The sequence below is a fragment of the Oryctolagus cuniculus genome, chromosome 5 (genome assembly GCF_051225735.1).
Source record: "Oryctolagus cuniculus isolate XC-2025 breed Fujian yellow rabbit chromosome 5, ASM5122573v1, whole genome shotgun sequence".
In the NCBI taxonomy this organism is placed as follows: Eukaryota; Metazoa; Chordata; class Mammalia; order Lagomorpha; family Leporidae; genus Oryctolagus; species Oryctolagus cuniculus.
In genome coordinates this window covers 3,343,306-3,366,176 of record NC_142871.1, presented here as the reverse complement: position 1 = coordinate 3,366,176, position 22,871 = coordinate 3,343,306, and the positions used below count along the sequence as shown (strand labels likewise).

Here is a 22,871-nt window from a genome sequence, read left to right as displayed (position 1 = left end):
AATTTTGCAAAAACCAAACTAGTATAAAAAAACCCTATTTTATTATTAAAATCCCTAGACTAGGAGCCAAACCCCAATAGTATCAATGAGAAATTGTCAGCTGTCCTCTATGTTCCATTGAGCTGACTGTTTAAATATTTGAAAAGAAAAAAACTGTTAGGTCCCCATCATTGAACTACATAACAAGATAAATTCCAGATCAACTAACCAACAAAACAGAATGAAACAAAAAATAACTTAAGAAAACAGGCTGGTGTTTATGGGATGTTAAGGTGGGAAAGGACTTTCAAATGTGATGGAGATGGAAAAGCAGGAACTGGGCAGGAAAGACAAAGAGCTGCGGCCACACGTGTGAGGAAGCTCACAATCAAACTGTAAAATAAAAGTGCAGTACGTGTGGGGGTGGCTGTGCCAGCTGCGCTGTCAAACACAGAAGGAAGAGTGAGCATCCTGCACAGAGCGAGCTAAGGCTGCAGACAGATTGCTCATCAGAGGCAAACACCGTGAGCACAGCGCTCAGCTTCTTCCCTGTGCTGCTGCCCTGCAGCGACCGGGCACTTGTCCAGACTTTCATATAAACTGACTTTAAATAAAGTAGGAAATTTTAAGAACTTACCTAAATCCATTATCCTATGGATTTTCGGAAAGATTTTCTAAACCGATTCTGTATCATAATCACCCGCTCATAACTGACCACACCCTTACACCACTGGGAGGTCGGTAGTTCAGGAAGACCCTGACACAGCACGCAAACCCGCGCAAAGCTCACCAGGTACAAGGGCTCTCAAAGCATTACAGCACCGTGTAGCAGGTCCTGGAAAGCCATCAATGCTGTGATAAGACTCAGCAAGGTAACTAAAATACTCAGCATTATCCATTACAGCAAGCTGGGCCTAAATCAACATCTGCAGCATACAGCTAATGACAAAATATTTACCGCCTGTTGAAAACACTAACGTCTATTCATCTCTCCCATCTATTTCACGTCAGAAATGAAAGCCTGTCCATTGTAATTGTGTCTGTTGAAAGGGATGACGAAGGCAGCTGTGAATTCTCAGTCCAACCCTCTCTACTCCCTGAGCAGCATCTACATGGAGAGGGTCTGACTGGTTGCAGGTCCTGACGCCGAGCACAGAGTCCCTCCACTTCAGGATCTCCTACTTTGGCTGGCAGCCTTGGGGACAAATCACACTCGTTCAGAGTCCAGGTCCCAGTAGAGACTGGACACCTAGGAGCACGCATGCCTGTGGAAGCTCACTTCAGTGGACCGCATCCCCAGTGCGGGGCTGCCCTTACTCCACTTCTCTGACGCTCCAAGACCAATCGCCACAATTCTGCAGTAAACGCGAGGCCTGAAAAGACCCACTGCCCACACCCAAACATCACAAGAAGGGGTATGCTTCCTTTTCATGCACGATCGTGTGGCCAGTCAGCCCTCTCTGACGTCACCAAGAACAATGTGACTGTGTTTCGTACCTGGCCTTGAGGGACTTCGTCCCGCTTGTCTCTGTCCATCATAGGAATGGGTTGTATTCCCAGCTTCTTCATTTCATCACCCTAAGATAAAGAAGAGGGAGGGAAATCACAGCTCTTCAATTCTCAAATCATTACAGAATTGTAGTACTGGTGAGTTGTACCCTCTATCTGCTAATTCACTTCAAGACAAACAATGTTTCTGGTTATCGGCTGTTGGAACGTGGTAAGAAGATGAAAGCCTTGATGCATTGCTGCCTGGTGTGTTTTCCTGGTACTGACCCACCAGGCTCCCAGCCACCTCCTCTGGTTTCACTGTGCACACGGCAGTAAACGCTGGAAGCAGAAGAGATGCAGGGATGGGGAGGAGGGACGAGCACCACCCGACGTGGAGGGGCCTCAGGGCCTTCCCCGCGGATCTGCCAAGGGTTTTGCTCTGGACAGAAGCAGAGAGGCTTGGCAGAGGGACACTGCTGGGGGAGGAATGGGTGGCGGTCAGCCAGGACGCATGGTGAGGTGCAGTGTACATGTCATCGTCACGCATGCTGCCACAGATCATCCTCACAAGGATTTGCACGCTGCAGGCGCTGGGCTGAGCACTGGCCGGCAGTGTTTCATCCAGTACTCACTACACCTTCGAGGAGCACACATCATCCCCACCCTACAGGGCTTCCAGATTATCGTGCTTTTTATTTATTTTCTAAATCTTGTTAAAAATCATCTTTCTGAACATGTTGTGGTTTCTCCTAACTCCCTACTCTTCCCTCATACTTGTTATTTCTTCAATTTTTAATGTCCTTGTTTCCAGAAAATACAGGTGTAGACTAAAAACTCCCTGGATGTGCTAAAATGGGGTCTAGAAACAAACTGTTATAATCCACACTAAAACTCTGTATGTAAAGGACCAGCACACCCGTCCTAGCAAGGGAGGCGCTCGGACTGCTGCCTTCTTATTACTGATTGACATCAGTGGTCTCAATCCTTTTTTCTTTTCCATCCTAAGGGAATGAAACATATAAAGTCCCTCAGCATCAAGGAAGCTACAGGTTGGATAAGGAACATGGTTTTTAAGTGAACAGTGACTTGGATACAAACTTACAATAAGGATCAACGTGAAACTGGAAAATACAGAGCACAAGTGACCGCATACACAGCAGGGACAGGGAGAGGGCTGGAGAGTGCTCTGGGCACAGTCAGGAAAAATGGCCAGAACAGCAATTAGAGAGGCCGGGTCAAGACAAGCAGTGGCCGAGACAGGGCTATGTCCAGACAGGCAATGGGCAGGGGCCTGGTAGGTGGGGCTCTGGGCACCCAGGTCATGTTCTTGGTCTTTAGCAGAGTGAAGTGGGTTGAAGCTGATGTTGATGCAATCAGAATTGAAGAGCGGTCTGGTCAAAGTTATGAAAAAACTGCACATGGATTTCAAAACGTGTTTGCCCCCAAATAAGTGTATCTTTTCATCGGTTTGCTAACGTCATTTGTTAATTTCATTCCATGTGTTAACTGGGGCACAGGGAAGAGTCTGAAACCTGGCCCGAGACTGCACAGGCAGTGCCCCACCCCCTAGCAGGACTGCAGTCTAAGCAACACTGAAGACCACGCACTCAGCCACCACCATGCTGATTCCAAAGGGAGAGAAGAGTCCAGGCAGCAAGCTGCCGGATGCAGGCAGGACTCGGTGGTGGTCTGAGGGAGGGAGTGACGGTGCAGCCGAGAGCTCATGGTGCTTTGTGGATATTTAGATGACGGGCGGGACTTCAGTCACCTCCCTGCCTCCAGGGTGGCCAGGTCCTGAAGACTGTGCTTGTGAGCGGCATGGGCCCTTAACCACACCCGTGGACTGAATGATCAGGAGGACTACAACGGGGGGAGGGGGTCTACATTACTTGTCTGCCACTTTTCACGTTCACAGGCAGAGAAGGAGAGAGAGAGATGGAGGGAGGGACAGAAGGAAAGAAAGAGAAAAGGAAGGAGAGAAAAAGAGAGAGAGGGAGAAAGGGAGGGAGAAAGGAGGAGAAAAGAGGGAAGGGGAGGGAGGGAAGAAGTGGAGGGGGGAGAGGAGGGGAGAGAAGGGGAGGGAAAGAGAAAGAGAGAGATCCCATCTACTTGCTTGTTCCCTAAATGCCTGCAATGGCTGGGGCTGAAGCCAGTAGCCAGGAACTCAGTCTAGGTCTTCCATGTGGGTGGCAGGAATCCCACCAGCTGCTGCCTCTTGGGGTCTGCATTAGCACAGACCTGACACATGAAGCTGAAGTTGGGAATCAAAGCCAGGAAATCTGGTGTGGGTGCAGAATTCTTCCCTTGCATCTTAACCACTAGGCCAACGCCTGTCCCTCTGTTGTATGTCAATCAACACTTATAATACAAATAGAGTTGTCAAAATTTTTTTAAAATGGGGGCTGGCATTGTGGTGCAGTGGGTTAAAGCCCTGGCCTGAAGCACCTGCATCCTATATGCGCACTGGTTCTAGTCCTGGCTGCTCCACTTCTGATCCAGCTCTCTGCTATGGCCTGGGAAAGCAATAGAGGATGGCCCAACTCCCTGGGCCCCTGCATTCATGTGGGAGCTCCGGCCACCGTGGCCATCTGGGGAATGAACCAGCAGATGGAAGACCTCTCTGTCTCTACCTCCCTCTGTAACTCTGTCTTTCAAACAAATAAAATAAATCTTTAAAATTTTTTTTAAAAATGTATCGTTGTTAGGTAAAACTATGTATAATACAATAGCTAGCTTCAGGCCACTTTTCCTATGTGATATTTACAGAATGTATTCTAGGTTACAAACATGCAAATTCAGCTGAATTCAATAATGAAATCAAATATTACAGTTAATGCATGTACATCCGAAACAGTCTTCCTAATTGAGCCTGGTAGGAATTAGGTTCTAATAACACACAATAAAGAAAACATATCTTACTAAGGCAGGCATAATGCAGAGGCATTCTGGAGAAGCAGCAGCACAGACACAGTCAACTCGGGCCTGCGGTCCTCATGCGGCAAGACTTGGGTCCACCGGCATGAAACGACCAAACCTAACAGAGCAGGCCTGCTACCCCGTGGCGGAACGATTCTTGGGTCTCTGTCTCACACCTGCTCCTCTGGACGAGTGGGTGTGTGGCTGAGTCACCAACCACATAACTCTTTTCCTTTCAAACTTACTTTCATTTCTTTGGCTAGAGGTGGTTCCCAAGGGATTCCTAGTGCCCCCCCCCCCCCCCCCCCCGGTAATACTTGCAGGTGAAGGGACCGAGGTGTGGCTCATCTGAAAGGAGAAATGTGTTCTGTTTCTCCCACACAATTCAGGAAGCAGGCTGAGGAGTGAACGCTCGCTCATTACTGACACGTTAGACGACGCAGCCCCTCACACGCTTGTGTCAGGAGACACACAGAACTCAGCTTCCAGGTGCACTGACCTGTGTGTGTATTTGCATATTCCCTCCGCCCATGGTCCAAAAGGAAGCTTCTCCAAAGTGCCTACTTCCGCAGCCACGGCCCACGATCTATCCTGAGTTCCTCTGCAGGCTTTGTCTGCTGCCTCCCTAAGGCGGATGTCCTGGAGTGGTTAGGGACTGAGCGGACAAACCACCGGCACTGTTGCACTGCTGTTCTGCAGATAAGGTCCCGGAGTGCTGCAGCTGAGACCAGGAAACTGACCACGCACACAGCGCAGAGTAACTGAGATCACTTTGGATCTGAGTACCTGCTAAATCCTTCACCCTTTCTGAAATAGCTACAACACTGGCAACTAGCAGACTTTAGTAAACTGCCCATATATTCAGCGTCTCTTCAAATACTTCCTGTTTCTTGATATTAACTATGTTAACTAAGAATCAGAGACTTACCTCAGCCCAGAATTCTGCATATATATCATTTGCTGTCAACTTTGTAACCGGCCACAGTTTTGTCACAGAACAAAGGTCGCAGGCAGTCATCATCAAACCAATTACCCGGTCTCTGGAAGACAATGACGTAAGATTGGTCAGCACAGCATGGGCACATTCACAATCAGCTCTAGAAAGACTCTGTTTTCAGGAGTAAGGTTTAAGCCTGAGTTACTCAATCGGGGGAGGAGAGGGCACAAAAGGCCAGGCACAAGTAACAGCAGGACAGGGAAATGGAACTAACCAACAGTGCGTTCATCTATCAGCAGTTCCATGGGGGTGAATCACCTGTTCCTGCTGCCTCAGCACCACAGCTGAGACCAAATCCAGGGTGGCTCGTGGCTCCGCTCTCATCAAAACCCCTGTGCCACGCTGACGGCCGTCAGCCACGTTTAGATTTTCATGGGAAGAACTCTGAGAGGAAGTCTATACCAATCCTGCCCTTGTGGGGAGGGAAGCGGGAGGTGCTGGGAGTCTGTTCAGCTCAGTGCTCCAGGACTGCCCGCAGCCCGAGCACACCGAGGCCTGGCACCTCCTCCTGTGCCCTGAGGTTGAGCAGCCCGGCCTGGTTTTCAGTAGCACCTCTGACCTGGATGGGCTCCCAACAGCTAAGGCTCCTGGACTTCAGAGGGACCCTGCTTCTTTCCAGGAACCATTATCCAAAAGTTACCAAAGTCATCTCTTCTCCATCGGCTACTTTCCTTTAGGCCGTTTATAAACTCGTTTTTCCTTTTTTTTTTTTTTTTTTGATAGTTAGAGTTAGACAGTGAGAGAGAGAGAGAGAGAGAGAGAAAGGTCTTTCTTCCGTTAGTTTCACCCCCCAAAATGGCCGCTACAGCCGGCGCTGTGCCGATCTGAAGCTAGGAGCCAGGTGCTTCCTCCTGGTCTTCCATGTGGGTGCAGGGCCCAAGCACTTGGGCCATCCTCCACTGCCTTCCCAGGCCACAGCAGAGAGCTGGCCTGGAAGATGAGCAACCGGGACAGAATCTGGTGCCCCAACTGGGACTAGAACCCAGGGTGCTGGTGCCGAAGGTGGAGCATTAGCCTAGTGAGCCGTGTTTTTCTTTTTACAGCCTTACTTTTGGTGAGTTACATTTCAAAAAGGGTAGCAAGTCTCTAACACATTAGACTACATTAACTCTCAAAATACTGATTAGAATTGTCTATACTCTTCCTGTCAACCTGCCCAGATGACACATGAAGAACCAAATCTCTTAAAGTGATCCGGGAACTGCAAGATTTTCTTACTGAGGAATTTTCTAAGCATATTCTTGGATTTGGGTTTCTGTAGGAATGGTATATGACCCGTCTTCATAAAGGTAGATTCATTTAAACAGAAACAGAATGTGATAAATCTATTATTTTGTTTACAAATAATTATTTCATGTGACTAGAATAATCCAATCTCATTTCACCTATATTCATCCAAAAATTAATATTTATTTCTTTTGGTTAATATTCTAATAAACTTTATCTTATGAATGAGTTCTTATTTACTAAATCTGTCAAACAAAAGGAATGCTAATCCAACCGGATACTGCACAACATATGAAAAGAACGTTTTCACGGAAAATGATTCCACATGTACAGTTGCTATTGCAAGTATTGGACAGGTTATGAAATGCTATCCTTTAAACTGCCCCATCAAAATCAGTTAGATGAAACAATTTACCAGTTAGCTTTCACACTGTTAACCACAACATTAAACAGATTAGAAATCTGGCATTAAATGCATTTAGTAAGTAGAGTTACTTTTATTTTTAATTCTGAATTACAAATCACACAGTCATGGTTGCCAAGAAATATTGACATGAATTGGGATTGCTTTTAATTCTGTCCAGGAATGGAATACAGACCTAACTGGTGTAGAGATTTAATTCTTGATGCATTTTAATGACCAATTGTGAAAGGGACTGAGTTTATCATAACATATCCCTGCCCTGATCTTTACCCGGTAAATAAAAACAATGAAGCAGGAGCCCAACAGGCTGCCTGTGACACAAGCCATTTCAGTACAGTGATCCTGGAGGGTCTCACTTTATTCATATATTCCAAACACACGTATCGGACACTTGCAGCCATGAACAGAACAGGTCTGGCTCCTGCAGAACTAATATTCTAGCAGGAAACTGGAGACAATAAGCAGACAGAGTTTCACGCAGCAGCCAGTGCCACGTAAATAAATGGGAGGAGGAGAAACCTTGTGGTGATCCCCGCGAGCTGCAGCAGGGAGCAACATGAGTGAGGTCCTCAGGTGGAAACAAGCCTGGGGCCTTCGAGGAACACAGAGAAAACCCTGTGGCTGACATGAGGGGACGAGGTAAAACAGGAAACGCGGAGGGCTTGGAGAGACGGCTGGTGCCAAGGCAGCAGTGGGACTGCTGTCCCAGGTTTGGAGGTCAGGACATGGGAGCCCCTTCCCAAGTGACATGTACACATCTCAGGGAGGATCTGCTGTCCCCCAAGGTGGAGAATGATCCCTGGAACTGGAGGAGGGCAGGGCAGACGCCCAGAGCTCACTCAGGAGAACACCAGAGCAGTTCCACTGAGTGAAGATGGTGGCTGTGGTCCAGGACACTGGTGGAGATGAGCCACAGGAGTCCAGACATTGGAGGCAGCGCCAAGATGAAAGAGATGAACTGCACAGGAGCTACCTCTCTCTCCCCCAGTCTTCTCCCCCTGCCTCCCCCTCCCCATGCATTACCCCAGGAGGAACAAATAAGGAGCAGAAGACCTGCGGCAGGCGTGCAGAGCTGACAGAAGGAGGAGCTTCCACCATGCGCAGGGAAGTTTAAACCTCTTCTCACAAATCAGATGGGAGAAATCACACAGCTTTACAAAAGGAAGGCAAAAGGGGTTGCACAGCATGCAGGATCTCAAATGGATTATACGGAGGAATAAGTAGACCCACGTCCACCCCAATCCCACTCCACACGCTCTAGAAAGCCACCTGGCTGCGGACCTGATGTCTCACTGGGACAGAAGCAGCGACACCCAGCTGGGCCACATGGAACACAGAAGTACCTTTAAACAGGTGTCGGGTGGAGGTATGGGGATGAATACAGAACACTCTCTCACGTGACTGCTGCAGCAATTCTTACTGTGTGAGTGTATCCAAGTAGAAAAGACCGAATGGCTGGCACCATTTCCACAGGAGCTGGACATCAAAGATTCAAGTCCTTTAACTCTTACCTCCGCTATTCATACTAGGCCCTGTGAACACTTCAGAGAGGTGTGGACCCACCTCCCAAATGTCTACTATCATTTTACATGTGGGAAAATTAGAAATGTGGCCCAGTTTGACAACATTGTAACTTTACCTCCTTTATTAAGGGTGTGTCTCAGCCCCTTGTTAATGTGAAACAGGTGGCAGGTGGCCCACCCAGACAATCAGAGCATCCAGGAAGGGACTGTTCACAAAGTCAGGGCTGAGGGGAACCAGGGCAGGGCAAGACACTCAGGGGCAGCAAAAGAGGGGGAGGTCACCACTTCCAGAGGGGCAGGGAGGGAACTGCCAGACCCAGGCAGGGCTGTACTGGAGGAGAGCCTCCCTCTCAAGCACTGTTAAACCACGGGGCAGCAGGGATGAAGCCAGAGGAGCAAACACATCAGGTTTTTCCTTCCCCACCCTCCCATCTTTTGTCTTCATCTCCAGTGGCTAAATCCAGCTGGAAGCCAGAGAGCCAGGGAGGCAATCAAGACCTTAACACGTTCATCAGTGGGGTGTCCTCCTGCCCTGTGTCCCCTTCTCTTAAGGCTGTTGCAATGGCCATTGCATCTCAGAATGAATTCTGAAGGGGACATTCAAACCAGAGCAGCTACCATCTTCTAGGCGGAGTCGTGGCCACAGGGGTCAGCACTGGAAAGTGACATAGCCAGTGTTAGGGGCAGGTGGCAAGGACCCCTGGTAAGGATAAAAGGCAGGGAGCAAGTATCAGAAGCTGAGGGCTTCCGACACAGGAAAAAGACAAGTGGTGCTCAGCCCCAGAGGGAAGGGAACAAAGACTGGAGATCAACAGAGGGAAGAGTGACCTGGGAAAGTCCACCTGACCTGAGAGTAAGAAACCAGCAGGAGGCCAGGAGGCCAGGAGGCCAGGGGTGGCAGAGCAAAAAGACAGAAAGTCTGGTTTTCTGCAGCGTCACTTAGCAGTAAAGTTAAGCAAGCCAAGATCTTCAGACATCTTACAGTGTGATAAAAAGTAATACAATTCGGTATTTTTAAGCCTCTGGGATTTTAAATCATTTATCTTTCTTAGACGAAATGATTTCCAAACGGATAAAGCAGTCACAAGTACACGAGGTCACTTCTTCTACTGAGAATACATTATCTTTTTCGGTTATAAAAATATTTTCTACCACAGGCTAGAGCACACTTGTGGTAAGAAGACCAGGCTTTGACTGACACTGGAGCTACCTGATATGATACTGCCCATTTCTAGAACAGACCAGGTGCCCTGCTTTGTGAGTGCATGTAAAACATTACCAAAACTGGATAGAGCAGAAATAGAAAGCTCAAATTAAAATTCATGTGGAATCTCAGTCACCTCGAATAGACAGAACAATCTCAAAGAAGAACAAAGCTGGAGGAGTGACACTTCCTTATTATTACACTAGGAAAACTGTGATGTAAACGTAAAATGGATTCCCATACATGGGCGAATGTACAGAACATTACACTGAGTGAAATAAACCAGCTGCAAAAGACAAAGACTGTGGTTCTGCTTAAAGTAGTTAGTGTCAAACCATGGCGAGGGGAGTGAATGCTGGGTGGCAGATGCCGGTTCACACAGGAGAGCAGGTCGTGAGGGGGCTGCCGGTGATGGCTGGGCAGCACTAGGAATGCACTTAGCACCACGATGGCACACAACAACCGCAGGAGGACACAACACAAGAACAATCAAGGACACGAGTGTTCAATCACATTAGAAAGCCACACCTTTCATAAACTGTCATTTTGGATTTTTTTTCTTGACAAATAATTACGAATATCCACTTCTTGGAAATCACTTCGCGATTTTCCACAACTCTGGATGCCACCACTGGCTGAGCGTCCACAGCATGATTCTCTGTGTCCCCTGAAATCCCACCCTCTGCTTCCACACAGTGAGGGTTCTGTACCACGTAAGCTCATGTCCAGGACCACACAGCTTTGAGAATCAATAGGAAGCTGCTTGGAATTACATCAGAGCCACAGGCGGCAGCTGAGACTGATCAGCAAACTGGACAGTGTGGTCCCTCCAAGATTCTGCCAAACAGTAACCTTAAATATTAAGTTTTTCCAAAATAAATAAGTGAAGAAAACATATCCATTTAAACATTTTAAAAATCAGAGAGAGAGAGAGAGAGTGAGCGAGCACTCATATCCACTGGTCCATTTCCCAAATGCTTGCAAACCGCCAAGGCTGGGCTAGGCTGGGCACTCAATCCCACTCCCCACATGAATGGGCAGGACCCAACTACTTGATCTCCACCTGCTGCTCCCAGGTGCACACTGGTAAGCGGCTGGAATCACCAGACAGGGCTGAAACTGCAACCAGGGACACCAAAACTGGATGTGGAAATCCCAACTGGCAGCTGAACTCTTGGGCCATACTGCCACCCTGATTTAAGATGAAAAAAAAAAAAAAAAAGATATCTGATGTGCACATCTAACTAAAAATGCTATTACAAGTGGCTACCTTAATGTCACCATTTACTTATGGTTCAGAGATACAATGAATCTCGAAGAACAGATGCATTTTTTGATATATTGTGTAACTTAAATTCTTAGCTAAAGTCTCATTTATTTCTTTGAATGAATGTCATTGTGGTTTTGTGTCTCATTATTGACTCCAGTTATAAAGAGAGGACATATAGTCTCCCAAACCTCAGCTACCCAAAGAAATGATGTCAGGGTCTCTAGAAAAAATCAACTAAGAAATATTATCATAAACTTAACTAAAAAGATTCCAACAATATCTGACACCAATGTATTAAAACTATTAAATAAAACTAAATTAGGTATTCAACACACACGTGTGATTACCAAGAAAACTGAAAGTAAGTCATTGTAAAGACTGAAAGCAAAATAAGAAAAGGAGGAGGAGGGAGAGTGGGAGTGAGGGAGGGAAGGAAGGCACGGTGGGAGGTATCATCATGCTATTAAAACTGTATTTGTGAAATACAAAAAAATGTTCTTGCAAAAATTAAAGACAGGAAAGAAAAGAAGGAGAGTGAGTTTGAGGGAAGGAAGAAAGAAGGCAAGTATGGTTGCCCTAGAATTATTTCAATGAAATACATGAAACTTGTTATATTTATATTAGTACAATCTTTAAAAAGAAAAATATAGCTTTATTTTCAAGAAATGTTGGAACCAACATCACATCTATATAGAAAAAAATACATCAGAGACTACACATGACTCAGAATGGATCATAGACCCAAATGTAAAACACAAAGCTGTGAAACTCCTGAAGCAGACGCAGGAGGAAATTTGGGTTTGTCAACCTTGGGTTTGGTGCTGGCATTTTAGATATAATACCAAAGGCACAATCTAAGAAAGAGGGTACGCTGGATTTCATTAAGATTAAAAATTTCTTTTCAGAAAACACTTTGTCAAGACAATGGAAACAGAAACCAGAGACTAGCAGAAATTATTGGCAAAAGACGTACCTGATGGAAGAGTGTTATCACAAATATACAAAGACTCTTACTCTTGACAATAAGAAAACAACACGATTTAAAAATAGGCCAAAGATCCCAACAGATAGCTCACCAAAGAAAATATGCTTACGGCAAATTAGCACATGAAAGATTTTCAATGTGATATTTCATCATGGAGATGCACATTAAGGCAATGACGAGAGCCTGAGTCGGAATGGCCGGAGTCCAGAACAGCAAGACCAACGCTAGTGACAAGGATAAGCAAGAGGGACTCTCATCCCTGCCAGTGAGAGTGCAAACCAGCCAATCCGAAAGACAGTCTGGTACATTTCTTATAAAACTGGACGTAAACTCACCAAATGACCAGCAATTACACTCCTTGGCATTTACCCAAAGGAGTTAAAAACTTATGTCCACCTAAAAACATGTTTACAGCAAACTTCATATGAAGATATTTCAAAAAATTCATGGAAAAACATAATCAAAAAGTTGCATTTTTTTTTGCAAAAAGTTTTTGAAATTCATGCATAGCTTTTTTTTTGTAACATGCATTGGGCATGGTAGAAACACGGCTTGGGATGGTCAAGAACCTGAGTCCCTCCCACACCAGTTCCTACCTGCTGGCTTCAGCCTGGCCCAGATCCAGCTGTGGGCATTTGGGGACTGAACCAGCAGACAGAAGATCTCTCTCTTTCCCTCTCTGTTTCTCTCTCTCTCTGGCTTTCACGTTAAAAAAAAAAAATAAAAAAACTGCAGGAGAGGTTGTTCAAGGGTTGGGCAGAGGGCACATGGGAACTCTTACTGCCCCTTACAGTGATTCGAATGTGTTGCCCAAAAGTGTATGCGCTGGCAAGTTAATCCCCAAAGTGGTTACCTTAATGGTATTTGAAGATTGGGCTTTGGAGGTAATTTGGATTCAATGAGGTCCTGAGTGGGACCCACGACGGCAGCAATGGCTTGATAAGAAAAGGAAAGACTTGGCTCTGTCTCAGCGTGCGATGCCCTCTGCTTATGGAGGGGCCAGCGCTGTGGTGTAGCAGGTAAAGCCTCTGCCTGCAGTGCTGGCATCCCATATGGGCACTGGTTCAAGTCCTGGCTGCTCCACGTCCAATCCAGCTCTCTGCTATGGCCCAGAAACGCAGTAAAGATGGTCCAAGTGCTTGGACCCCTGCACCCATGTGGGAGACCAGGAGGAAGCTCCTGGCTTCGGGCTTTAGATCCACCCAGCTCTGGCCATCGCAGCCATCTGGGAAGTGAACCATGTGGGGAGCAACCCGGACTGGACTAAGTTACTGGAATTAAGACTTATTCTATGCATCTGCTCTCCCACAATATGGTGCTGGGAGAGGAGAAAACAGCTTCTACGCAGCTGCCTCTTGCCAACTTGAGTGATGACCTCCAGGAGCTGATCCTGCTCCTGATTGGAGGAGAGCAGCGTACTCGGCGTGTGGGCAGCCGAGTTGGGATTGGCGGAAGAGGACTATAAAGGAGGAGAGAGACAACATGCACCAGGAACATCTAAGGGGAACATCTATCTGAAGGAACATCTGAGCAGCCCCCGAGAGAGCCGGCCGGCGGTGTGCCGCTCCCCCGCGGAAGTGGGGAATGTGGCAGGGGGAACCGCCCTTCCACGGAGGTGGAAGGGACAGTAGCCAACCCAGGAAGAACCAGCAGCAAACCCGGGGAGGGCCGAGCAGACAAAAGAACAGCGCAGGGTCCTGTGTCGTTCCTCCACGAAGACGGGGAGCAACAAACCAGCGATGGAAAATCTCTCTCTCTCTCTCTGCCTCTCTTTCTCTCTCTGTGTAACTCTGCTTTCAAAGTAAATAATAAATGAATCTTAAAAAAAAAAAAAAAAAGATCCAAGCCAGTTCCGCGGCTCAATAGGCTAATCCTCCACCTACCAGTGCCAGCACACCAGGTTCTAGTCCCAGTTGGGGCGCCAGATTCTGTCCCGGTTGCTCCTCTTCCAGTCCAGCTCTCTGCTGTGGCCAGGGAATGCAGTGGAGGATGGCCCAAGTGCTTGGGCCCTGCACCCTATGGGAGACCAGGAGAAGCACCTGGCTCCTGCCTTCAGATCAGCACGGTGCGCCGGCCGCAGCACGCCAGCCATGGCGGCCATTGGAGGGTGAACCAGCGGCAAAAAGGAAGACCTTTCTGTCTCTCTCTCTCTCACTATCCACTCTGCCTGTCCAAAAAAAAAAAAAAAAATCCAGCATAAAGGCCCTCACCAGAAGCTGAGGGGATGCTGGTGCCGGGGCCTTAGACGTTCTGGTTTCCAGAGCCATGAGTGAAACCAGCTTCTATTCTTTATGAATCACCTGATCTCAGATATTTCATTATAACAATAGAAAAGGGACTAAGGCACAGTTTTTCTGTTTTATCTCAAACTGCTCTAAAAATAAAGTTCATTAATTAAAAAACTATTGTTCCACTTAAGAAGAAAAATGAGTAGGCTGCAGTAAATGACTGCACTAGAAACAGCAGTTGGAACTAAGTCTCCAAAGAAAACAAGAGTTTGTAACCAAATAATGACAGCACATTTATAAGCAAAGGGAAACAGATGTTCAGAAAGCAGTCTAAAACTGTACTTCAGTTTAGAAATGACACCTTCACTAATAGAGATAAATTGGGAGAGGTAGCCTTGTAAAATAGTGTGGAGAAAACTCATCAGTTATCACAGATAAAGAGTAACTCCCACTGTACAAGCAAGAAAATAAGGAGTAGATGTAAAAACTGATGCAAACTGGAGGTGCTGTTTATCCATTCTGTAAACGGCCAAGTCAATTCTACCACTTCAATGTACAAAATACTCATCTGCAGGCTGAAGCCACCCCTGGAAGAAGGACTGTCCAGGTGCAGACGATGCCACTGGGAACAGTCAAGTCAAAGCTGCATTATCTGAAGAGACCAAGTGGGGAGCTTCCGTCCTCGTCACGGGGGAAATGGTATTTCTGTTACTTCAGTATTGACTTTTGCGGGGCCAGCACCATGGCTCACTTGGTTAATCCTTCACCTGCGGCGCCAGCATCCCATATGGGTGCCGGGATCTAGTCCTGGTTGCTCCTCTTCCAGTCCAGCTCTCTGCTGTGGTCCAGGTGCTTGGGCCCCCGCACCACATGGGAGACCAGGAGGAAGCACCTGGCTCCTGGCTTCAGATCAGTGCACCTCTGGCCATAGTGGCCATTTGGGGGAATGAACCAATGGAAGGAAGACCTTTCTCTCTGTCTCTCTTTTTCACTGTCTATAACTCTACCTGTCAAATAAATAATATAAAAAAAGAAAAAATGACTTTTGCATAAACATGATACGTATTTCACAGTTTTGAACAGGACTTGAAAACGCTTTGTATTTTTAGCAGAGTGACTTGCACATGATTTTTAGTTTATTCTCAAGTAGGTGATGTCTTTATTAGATAGCAAATATGACTGGTTTGCTAATTCTGATTTCTAACTGATAGTTGTTTGTATGCAAACATAACACTGATTTTTACACATGTTGAACACATCTCCTGTGAACTTGCTAAATTCACTTAGTAATCCTGGTACAAATTTTGGATTCCTTAGGATCTAGTAATGGTATGACGTTGACAAGTGAAGACAGATTTATTTATTACTTTCTAATCCACAGACCATATGTTTCTTTTTCCTGCTGTGATGCACTGTTTAGGAGTTATAGCTCAGGTACTACACAAGCGGTCAGAGTGGGCACCACCGTTTTTAGTCTTAGAAGGTGTGCCTGTATCACTTATCATCATGGTAGCTATGGTGCTTCAAAGATGCTTTTCACCAAATTAAAGAATTTCTCTCGTATTCCTAGTTTGCTGAGATACCGCTCCCAATGAGTGGAGATCTAATTGTGTCAAGTGCTTTCTCTGGATCTATTAGGATGATCATGTGGGGTAAAATATTGTGTTAATTAAGATTATTCTGCCATCACTGAAATCTTACAATAAGATTCATTTGCTAGGATAAATCTCTCCATGTTACTGAACGATTTTATCCTTTGTTATAAACGTTGTGGTTACATTCACAAGGAATACTGATCTTTGATGACTTTTGTGATGTCTTTGTTAGATTTGGTGTAAGAGAAATTATTCCCATTCCCATTTTTTGGAAAGATTTTGCTAATATTGATTAATAGAATTCCCAGGTGAAGCCATGAAGTCCAGTCTTGGTTGCTTGTTTCAAGATTAAATTCCCTTAATGAAATATTCAGATAGTTGGCTCCTTTTTGGTACAAGGACAGTAAGTTGTGTTTTTCCAGTAATTTACCAGTTTCATCTATGTCTTAAATTCACCTGCATGACAGTGTTTGTAATCATCTCGCACTCCTGCTTTAATGCCTGTAATCTGTAATGATACCCTCCTTCTCTCCTGAGACTGGTGATTAGGTCTGTTTTCCCTTCTCTGTCTTAGTCTAGCTTCAGGGTTATCCATTTTGATAATCTTTTCAAAGAATCAAGTATTGGCATTTTCCACTTTCTCCAGTCCTTTCCCGCTTTGTGTTTTACTATTCTACACCCACATCGATTGCTTGTTTCCCTCAAAGGCTTTAATTTGCTTTTTCCAACTGCTGCAAGTGTTATCTGAAATGACGGATCAATGTAGGCATTTAAAGACATAAATTCCCTTGTCATTATTTTAGCTGATCCTACAAATTCTGGCACGGTTGTGTTTTATTATCATTCAGCTTGAGATATTCTTTGATTTCCATTAAAATTTCTTCTCTGACCCTTGGGATTTTCAGAAATTTGCTGTTTAATTTCCAAATAGTTGGGGCTTTTTAAGATAGCTTATTGGTAATTTTCATTTAAATTTATTATGGTCAGAAATATCACCACATGATTTCAATCTTTTAAAGTTTATTAAAATTTATTTTATCTCCCAGAACATGGTTTATCTCGTAAAAACACAAGGTATATACCTGGAGAGAATGCACACTCTTTAGAAGTAATGTTCTATAAATACAAAATAGGCCATGTTAATAGTGTCATTTAGAATATTAGCTTTGCTGAAGTTTCATGTAATTCTTCATATAAATAAAGCACTTAAAGAGGGAAAAAACCACCCAACTGTGATTTTGGATTTATGTACTTTCCTGCCTAGTTCTGTCATTTTTTGTGTGTATCTCTGAAGCTCTGTCATCAGATGCACGTACATTTGATACGGTTATGTCTTCCCCTGATATTACTAGTCCTTCCTCAGGAATGTGGAGATGTTGTCTTCATTTTAAATATTATTCTGCCAGGAAATTACTTCATCAGTAGCTGTCCTTGGAAGGCTGGGTCTCAGGCTTAGGGCAGGAAGACCATCTGTGGTGTGGCCCACACAACGCCAAGGTCTTGCAGTGGGGAGTGGGATGCATAGATTTGCATTCCAGGCTCTTGTCACGCACAAAGATAAGAATTCTAGGTGCTGACATGTATCAGGTAAATTTATTCATAGTGTGAGAAAGTGAAGACACATACATACGCATGTGGACATGGGTTGTCCCACACAGAAAGACACCTGTCATGAAGTCATAGAGAATCCCAGAGGAGATAGGGCTGGGAAGCAGAAAGAGAGGGAGCACCCCAGCACCTCCTCCAGTTGTGGACTGTGGCAGGAGAGAGAGCACCTCCCAGCACCTCCTTGTATCAGGGGGCGGGGGTTGTCCCTACAGACGTGAAGCCACCTGGGAGTTTTATGATCCCTCCATAAAATTCCATGTAGAGTGTAATGTATGTGTTTTCACAGCATTTCCCAGTAAGTCCTGGAGGAAGCAGATCAATCCCAGGAAAGGGGGTGTTATGAAAGGAGAGGGACAGAATTACACATGGGGTTGGTGGTAGTGGCTTGCCGGTCCCTCCAGCTCAGCAGACCCTAAACCAGCTGCCTGCCTATCTTGTATCATTGCAAGTGCCCTGAGTGTGGTGTTCACAAGGTCTCCTCACTCTTGACGAGACGGAAGTCTGCTCCAAAACACCACGCAATCCTGACTACCTCTGTGCCACTCTCAACCCTTGTAGTCAGGATTGTTGGCCCAGGTGCTTGGGCTCACACAGTCTTATTCTGGGTGTGAGTAACCCAGCTCCTGGCACTGACCCATGAGGACCTGTTAAATAATCCTGAGCCCTCTGTGTAATTCCTTCATGCCCAGTGTTCTACTCAGCACTTCTATTATGCTCTGCTTTGGCTCCCCTTCCTTACCCCATTGTCAAGAAATCAGGTACAAGTCAGCCCATTTGTTTCCCTTCTTTCAAATATTATAGTCACTGGGACCAGTGCTGTGGCACTGTGGCCTAAGCCTGCACCTGCTGAGTGGGCATCCCATATGGGGGCTGGTTCGTGTCCTGGCTGCTTCTTTTTCCATCCAGCTCTCTGCTATGGCCTGGGAAAGCAACAGAAGATGGTCAAGGTCCTTGGGCCCCTGCACCTGCATGGAAGACTCAGAAGAAGCTCCTGGCTCCTGGCTTTGGACTGGACCAGCTCTAGCTGTTGCAGCTATTTTGGAACTGAGCCAGCGGATAGAAGACCTTTCTCTAGTCTCTCCCTCTGTATGTAACTTTACCTCTCAAATAAACAAAATCTTTAATATTTTTGTATTTATATATATATTTAGAGTCATTTATCAGTTAACATCCAATGTTAGCTGTCTGTGGGTACTCTCATAAACAGTGGATGAGCAGTGAGAAGGCAATGAGGAAACCATAAATAGATTCACTAGAGATGTAGTCTAAACTGCAGGTGGCAAAGTCTGGTGAAGAGAAACAGACAGGTGGGAAGAGCCATCTTGTGGTCAGAGCAAATCGCATCACTGCCCTCAGGAACCATCCTCTGAAAGCAGCCAAACTGAATACACCCCAGGAAGGCAACTGCTGCCCCTGGGCACTACTGTAAACATAAAACAGCTGGCCAAGAGCTACTGAAACTACTGCAGTCCAGAAGAGACCTTCCGGAACCCTTCATCCCAGGGAGCTGTGGGCACAGCCAAGCACCGCCCCCTGAGGACCAACAATCCAGCCAGTCACCAAACACATAAACAAAAGACAATAACTAGTCATAGAGGGGAGTAACCAACCCAGAATTGTTATAATATACCAGAGTATTTCAGAAAGTTCACAAGCAAGAGAATTAAAAGGTAAATTTATTCATGCAAAAATAATTTGAAACCCATGAATAAGTTTCTACAAATATGAATTTCCTATGGACTTTTTGAAGACAACTTGTATTGTCTAAAATATTTAGTTTCTAATTTGTTATACAAAGAAACAGGGATATAGGACCCAACCAAAGGGCAGAGTGTGTCAGACTGGATTAAAACACAGACCCTACTGTATGCTGTCTTCTATAAGGAGATAATTTAGATTCAAAGACACAAACTGCTTGAAAGTTAAAAGATAGAAAAGGATATCAAGCAAGTATCAACCATAAGAAAGTAGAAGTGTTAGACAGGAAGCTACAAATTAGCCTGTGTGTGAGAAGGGCCTGAAGACTTTACTGATTAATTCTATCAAACATTCAAAGATGAATTAATGTAATCCTTTATAAAGTCTTCAAAAAAAAATGGAGGAGAAACCTTCCCACTACATTGCACGGGGCCAGCATTGCCCTGTGACTAAGACCGGACCAAAATCACAAGATGGAAAACTACAGACCAATGTGACTTATGAATATGGAAATGAAACTCAAAAAAGCACTATCAAGACAAGTGTGAGCTATATGCAACAACAATTATATGCCATTGTAAAGCAGTATTTATCATAAGAATGCACAGTTGGTTTCACACTTGAAAATCAATTAGTGTAATGCATCATATTAATAAAACAAATAACAAAAACTACTTGATAATTCAACAGACATAGCAAAAACACTGGATAAAAAAGTAACACCATTACTGAAGGGGAAAAAACACTCAACAACTTAGAACAGAAGGAAACTTTCTCATCCTGCTAAGTCCATTTACAAAAAATAAACCCACTAATATCATACTTAATGGTGATGATGAACAAGAAAAGATCGAGATCTGCTCCTAGTACTTATAATCGGTACATTGCATTAGAGGTTCTAGCCATGCTAGTTATGAAACACATAGGAATGCAAACAGATTAAAAATACCATTACAATGCTCTGTTTTTCAAAGATTCCATACACTTTTTTAAAAAAATATTTATTTACTTACTTGAAAGTCAGGATTACACAGAAAGAGGACAGGCAGAGAGAAAGAGAGGGAGAAAAAGATCTTCTATCCACTGGTTCACTCCCCAGTTGTCTGCAACAGCACCAGTTCCAGTCCTGACAGCTCCACTTCAGATCCAGCTCCCGGGGAGATCCAAAAGTGGTGATGGCCCGAGTGCTTGGGTCCTGCCACCGACATGGAAGACCTGGAAGAGGCTCCTGGCTCCTGGCTTCCGCCTGGCCCTGTCCTGCAAGTTGCAGTTATTTGGGGAGTGAACCAGCAGATGGAAGATGCTCTCTCTGAACTCTCCTCTCTAACTTTGACTTTCAAATAAATAAATAAAAAAATCTTAAAAAGACCACCCTTAAGTCATTGTTTCTTACAGTGTCCATTTAACTTCAACAGGTTTCCTTTTAAGTGTTCAGTTAGTTGTCACCAATCAGGGAGAACATATATTTGTCCCTTTGGGACTGGCTTATTTCACTCAGCATGATGTTTTCCAGATTCCTCCATTTTTTGCAAATGACCAGATTTCATTGTTTTTGACTGCTGTATAGTATTCTGTAGAGTACATGTTCCATAATTTCTTTATCCGGTCTACTGTTAATGGACATTTGGGTTGATTCCAGGTCTTAGCTATTGTGAATTGAGCTACAATAAACACTGAGGTGCAGACAGTTCTTTTATTGGCCAATTTAATTTCCTTTGGGTAAATTCCAAGAGGTGGGATGGCTGGGTTGAATGGTAGGGCTATATTCAGGTTTCTGAGGAATCTCTAAACCAACTTCCATAGTGGCTTAACCAGTTTGCATTCCCACCAACAGTGGGTTAGTGTCCCTTTTCCCCACATCCTCACCAGCATCTGTTGTTGGTAGATTTCTGAATGTGAGCCATTTTCACCAGGGTGAGGTGAAACCTCATTGTGGTTTTGATTTGCATTTCCCTGATTGCTAGTGATCTTGAACATTTTTTCATGTGCCTGTTGGCCATTTGGATTTCCTCTTTTGAAAAATGTCTATTGAGGTCCTTGGCCCATCTCTTAAGTGGGTTGTTTGTTTTGTTGTTGTGGAGTTTCTGATCTCTTTGTAGATTCTGGTTGTTAATCCTTTATCTGTTGCATAGTCTACAAATATTTTTTCCCAATCTGTTGGTTGTCTCTTCACTTTCCTGACTGTTCCTTTTGCAGTACAGAAACTTCTCAATTTGATGTAATCCCAATTATATTTTTTAACTTTTATTTAGTAAATATAAATTTCCAAAGTACAGTTTATAGATTACAATGGCTTTTACTCCCCCATAACTTCCCTCCCACCAGCAACCCTCCCATCTCCCACTCCCTCTCCCCTTCCATTCACATCAAGATTCATTTTCAATTCTCTTTATATACAGAAGATCAATTTAGTATATATTAAGTAAAGATTTCATCAGTTTGCACCCACACAGAAACACGAAGTGTAAAATACTGTTTCAGTACTAGTTATAGCATTAATTCACATTGAACTACACATTAAGGACAGACCCCACATGAGGAGTAAGTACACAGTGACTCCTGTTGTTGACTTAACAATTTGACACTCTTGTTTATGGGGTCAGTAATCTCCCTAGGCTCTTGTCATGAGTTGCCAAGGCTATGGAAGCCTTTTGAGTTCGCCGACTTCGATCTTATTCAGACAGGGTCATAGTCAAAGTGGAAGTTCTCTCCTCCCTTCAGAGAAAGGAACCTCCTCCTTTGATGGCCCATTCTTTCTGCTGGGATCTCGCTCCCAGAGATTGTTCATTTAGGTGGTTGGTTTTTTTTTGTTTCTTTGTTTGTTTTTGCCAGAGTGTCTTGGCTTTCCATGCCTAAAATATTCTCATGGGCTCTTCAGCCAGATCCGAATGCCTTAAGGGCTGATTCCAAGGCCAGAGTGCTGTTTAGGACATCTGCCGTTGAACTCGAATGATCCAACATGGGAAGCAGGATGCACAGCAGAATCCCAATTTGGCTTTGACTGCCCGTGCCTTCGGAGTCTTTTCCAAGAAGTCTTTGCCTGTGCCTATATCATGCAGGGTTTCTTCAATGTTCTCTAATAATTTGATGGTGTCAGGTCATAGATTTAGATCTTTAATCCATGTTGAGTGGATTTTTGTGTAGGGTGTAAGGTAGGGGTCTTGCTTCGTGCTTCTGTATGTGGAGATCCAGTTTTCCCAGCACCATTTGTTGAATAGACTGTCCTTGCTCCAGGGATTGGTTTTGGATCCTTGATCAAATATAAGTTGTCTGTCAAGGAACAACTTACTATTTTATTCTTTTTAGTGCTCTTTTTTTTTTTTTTGTTCTACTTAATACCATTGGTTGAACTCTTTAATTAACACACAATTATTCGTAGTCATTTAAATGAAACTGAAAAGTGATCCCTGTTAAATATAAGAGTGGGAATAAGAGAGTGAGGAGATGTACAGTTCGGCACATACTCACTCGGACTTACCCCTCATGGTAGAGCTAGAAATGTACCAGGGGATTCCAATTCAGTCTCATCAAGGTGGCATGTACCAATGCCATCCTACTTGCTAAAGTGATCAGTTTAAGTTCATAATTGATCAAAAAGATAGGATTAAGTGTCAAAGGGATTACATAAATAAGACCAGTGCCTGCAAATAATTGATAGAATTAAAAAGGAGAGAATGATCCTACATGGGAAGCAGGATACACAGCAGACTCATAGAATGGCAAAAG

The 22,871-nt window shown here is 44.7% G+C and overlaps 1 protein-coding gene across 11 annotated transcripts in view; it reads right to left on the bottom strand.

Annotated features, from left to right (window-relative positions):
- Positions 1 to 22,871, bottom strand: part of PDE10A (phosphodiesterase 10A) — a 645,525-nt gene that overhangs the window by 8,041 nt on the left and 614,613 nt on the right. For all 11 annotated transcript variants that reach the window (XM_089332463.1, XM_070073294.2, XM_089332462.1 and 8 more), the window contains 2 exons: positions 5,315 to 5,426; positions 1,477 to 1,557 (listed from right to left, as the gene is read on the bottom strand). In XM_089332463.1, coding sequence (XP_089188589.1) covers positions 1,477 to 1,557; positions 5,315 to 5,426 — 193 coding nt within the window. The remainder of the gene's footprint in view (positions 1 to 1,476; positions 1,558 to 5,314; positions 5,427 to 22,871) is intronic.